Source organism: Triticum urartu, chromosome 6A (assembly GCF_056163025.1).
Source record: "Triticum urartu cultivar PI428250 chromosome 6A, HENAU_Tu73, whole genome shotgun sequence".
Taxonomy (NCBI): Eukaryota; Viridiplantae; Streptophyta; class Magnoliopsida; order Poales; family Poaceae; genus Triticum; species Triticum urartu.
This window is the reverse complement of record NC_141878.1, coordinates 175,273,657-175,277,612: the sequence shown is the minus strand read 5'-3', so window position 1 is coordinate 175,277,612 and position 3,956 is coordinate 175,273,657. Positions and strand designations below refer to the sequence as shown.

General features: G+C 48.6%; 1 protein-coding gene across 1 annotated transcript; it reads right to left on the bottom strand.

Annotated features, from left to right (window-relative positions):
• Positions 1 to 2,648: 2,648 nt before the first annotated feature.
• LOC147964635 (uncharacterized) lies at positions 2,649 to 3,143 on the bottom strand. Its single transcript, XM_087530074.1, has one exon. It carries the CDS (start codon positions 3,141 to 3,143, stop codon positions 2,649 to 2,651), a length of 495 nt encoding a protein of 164 aa, XP_087386200.1.
• Positions 3,144 to 3,956: the final 813 nt, after the last annotated feature.

Genomic DNA, 3,956 nt, shown 5'->3' with positions numbered 1-3,956 from the left:
GAGCATTTTTTTAAAGAGAAGCCCGCTAGACCAAACTGGGCTGAGGCCCAGTTGGCCCAGCCGCCGCCGCGCCGCCGTCTCCCTTGCGGACACCGCGACCACCACACCGCCGCCTGCCGAGGCCGAGTCAGCCACGCCTCCCCGCCCCCTCCCGCAAGCCACCCTCCCCCTTTAAAAGCCGACCCGGGCCCCCTGGAGCCCCAAGCTGCCCCCCGCTAGCCGCTCCGCTGCCCTGCGCTGACGCCGCCGCTCGCCGCTACTGCCGCCGCCGCCGCTGAGCCACCCCGCGCCACCCCACGCCACCCCGCGCCACCCCACACCACCCCGCGCCACCCCGCGCCGCCCCGCCGCTCCCCGCCGTCGCCCGCGCCGCCGCCCCGCTCGCCGGAAGCCGCCGGAGTTCGAACCTCGCCGTCCGGTTTTCTTACGGTTTAGGTAAAATCATCGGTTTTTAAAAAAACCTAGTTTCGATTTTTTTTGAACGGTTCGCCGGTTTTCTCGGTTTAGTTACTTAGCGGACGTTCGTCCGTACGTTCGTTTTAACGAACGGTGTTCACCTATTAGACACAGACAGCGAACGTTCGTTTGTTAGCCTGTTCGTCAGATTTTCTCTTTTTTCGGATTTTCCGTGATTATTTCCGATCGTGATTTCTGATCCGATTTTCGTTTTAGTTTATCTTTTCGCTCGTTTATCGGAATCAGGCGATTCAAGCGCCTAGATCTTCGTCTCAAAGCCCTCTATCCGTTTAACCAACTTGAACAAGATTTTGGTACAGTAAAATTTGACTTTAGTCTAGATTAGTAATCAGATCTTGTTTCTTTCGCAGTTTGAGTTTCGTTGGTCCGCTTGATTTGATTCTTTTTGCAAACCGGAGTTCTTAAGTTGAACTTTCTGGTTAGATCTTCTTATTCGTGTTTTACCCGTGCTTATTTGCTTGATTTCTTATGTATTCTATTGTTTGTTTGTGATAGAACACCTGGAGTGTGAAGCGTGCTACTACGAGTCTCTAGGTTTTGCGGATCATCAGCAAGGCAAGTAAAACTTTGATCATATCCCTTCATCACCCAGTTTTTATGCATTAGTTTCAACCCTCAAACATTGCATGGTTAGGAGTTGATAACATATGGGATTGGGAAGTAGTTGATGAGGTAGAACCTATTGCCCTGATATTATCAAACCCTTGGGAGTTACTTCTACGTATTGCTTATATTGCAATGTTCGTAGACGTGGTTTGGGTGAGTGAATCCATGACAGATGTGAGATTGTTAATTAATGGTTCAACTTAAGGTGGCAACTTTAATACACATCTGGGTGGATTTCTTGTCGGGCGCCTGGAGAATCCAGTGTTGTCCTAGGCTATCCCGGAGTACCCGTGTGATAATCCTAAGGTCCGCCACCCAGGCTCAAAGGGAACTGAGATATTTCATGCTAGAAACTTCCGTGTGCAGCCACAAGCTATTATGGGCTCTAGCATAGTTGAGTAAGTTGCATGACCTCTTCCAGTGGTAGGCTAGCAGATGTAGAGGGATGTAGGTTGGTACTGTCTACCCGGGGTTAGAGCTAATGCTTCCGAAAGACTATGTCTCGGTCATCCGTTTCTCAAACACCATGTAGTGCGAGAAATCCAACGGAGGAGATCGAGTCTTGTGGGGAAAAGTGCGCAAACCTCTGTAGACTGTACAAACTAATCATGGTTAGCCGTGTCCCCGGTTATGGACATCTTGAGTATCTAGTACTTGGATTATCATATGTATCTCATCACTCTAAATTAATATTGTTGGGTTGATAATTACTTTTAATTGGATTGAGTTGGAGGAACCTCCTCAATGATGTTTCAACTACCATGATAGTTAAATAAAATATATTCCTTTATTGTAGGGAAAAATTGGATTTTCGCAAAAACTTTAACCATAGAGCTTTTCCACCAGCCAAATATGCATGTAGTGATAGCATTATTCAGTTCTTGCTCTACTGTGTTATTTTGCCAGCATATTTCATGTGCTGGCCCGTTTTCGGGCTACAATGTATTATGTTGCAGACTTTTCAGATGAGGAGTAAGGTTCGTTAGGTCGTTGCCGTGCAGCTCAGCTATGCCGTTGGAGTTGATGGACTCACTTTATCTTCCAAGCCTTCCGCTGTTATCGTATTAGATGGCCTTAAGCCATATTTATTGTAATAAGTTCTCTTTTGAGACATTCGATGTAATAAGTGTGTGATTGCTACTCTGTTATAAATCCTTCGAGTACTGTGTGTGTCAGCATTACCGATCCAGGGATGACACTGAAGCACAGAGACTTGACCATTTGAGGTCGGGTCGCTACACTCCTCTTTAACTTGCCACGCTCCTTGAAGATGTCCCCAATATCCTGTGTTTGGTCTTCATTGCTCCTCTGCATGCATGTTCGCACTCGTGGCTTTAAAATCTCAACATGGCAAGAAAAATATACTACTAGTAATACTCGCGCATCTTGTGGGCAACATTAAAGCACTCGTCTGCCATGTTAGAGCATCTCCAACACAATCGCAATGCGCGGCGCTTTAAAAAAGCATTTACAGTGCTGAGATCGAGATGTAGAGATAGAGAGTAGAGACTAGAGAGTAGAGGATAGTTCTCAGCATAGATAGATGAAAAAAATAGATTATTCAACTACTCCTTGTCGTCCGACTCCTCCTCGGTGATGTCCTCCTTCGACGTCTGACTGTAGGTGTGAATATACCGATCGTCGTCAGATTCCCAGGGAGACGCTGCTCCAAGCCTCATGTTGAATTGAGCGTCCGCTTTTCTCCTATGCTTGTCCTTGTGATAGGCGGCTCGCTCCGCCCTCCTCTTATCCCTCTCCGTCCTCCTTTGCGCATAGAACTCGCGCTCGTTGATGATGTCCTGCGGGAAGTGTTGGTGCCATAGCGCCATGGCTTCCTCGTCCATCTCGGTGATGCCGAGACGGTGCTCCCGCCTCCGGTTGCCGCGACGATCCTCGTCGGTGATAAGCCGCGGCAGAGGCGCGAGCTCCAGTGCCCGCTCACGCATCAACACGTTGGGGAAGTTCAATGTTCTATGAGGCCACCGGAGGCGCCACGCCGCCGCGTCGTACGCGCGGGCGGCCTCGTTGGAGGTGTCGAAATTGCCGAGGTCGAGGCGCATCCCGCATAACCGGATCTCGGCGGAGAAGCCGCCGGAGGAGCGCGCGCGGACGCCGCGGTATCCCCAATTTTCTCGGCGATGCGGCTACATGGTGGCACGGCGGCAGCGAGGCGAGAAAGAGCGGGGAGAGAGCGGTGGCGAGGCACAGAGCGGGGAGAGAGTGGTGTCAAGGCACAGAGCGGTGGGAAGGCGTTGGATTTTATAAAGCGCGGCGGACGCCACGCGCCAAAACTAGTGCACGCCCGGCCGCTTTTTCCCGCGCGCGCAAAATCCTTTCCCGACGTCTCTGCTATCTCTACTCTCTTCTCTACTATTATATTTATTTTATATTTAATATTTATCTCTACTTCTCTACTCTCTACTTTTTTCTCTACTTTTTTTTCTTATAATATAAAAAATCAGAGTTGGTGATGATGGTGTGCCTGCCATCCTGCAATATAGGCCGTCCGATTTATATCTGACAGATAGGAAGGAAACAATGGCAATTTTGCAAAAAGATACCTATACCCCTCTCCAGATTTGCCAATAAGGCCTTCCCTCATTCATCCTTTTCTCCCACAAGATAAACTACTCATACAAATGCATCTTGATGCGTGCAACGCATGGGCATCTCGCTAGTTCTAAAAAACTTTCCATCATTTGCGACACTATTGGTTGCAGATGAAAAACCTACCCAAGCACAGTGAGATACAGGAGCAACGCACAATTACATGCTGATATGTTGTTGTACAATGGAGGCTATAACCAATTACTTTTACGGGAACAATAGCACCTAGGAAATTTGAAGGGTAGGTATGAACAAAATTGGAACTG

Bases quoted from the DNA above. Each gene is read 5' to 3' on its own strand.
- LOC147964635 (XM_087530074.1), bottom strand. From the start codon at position 3,143: ATGCGCCTCGACCTCGGCAATTTCGACACCTCCAACGAGGCCGCCCGC.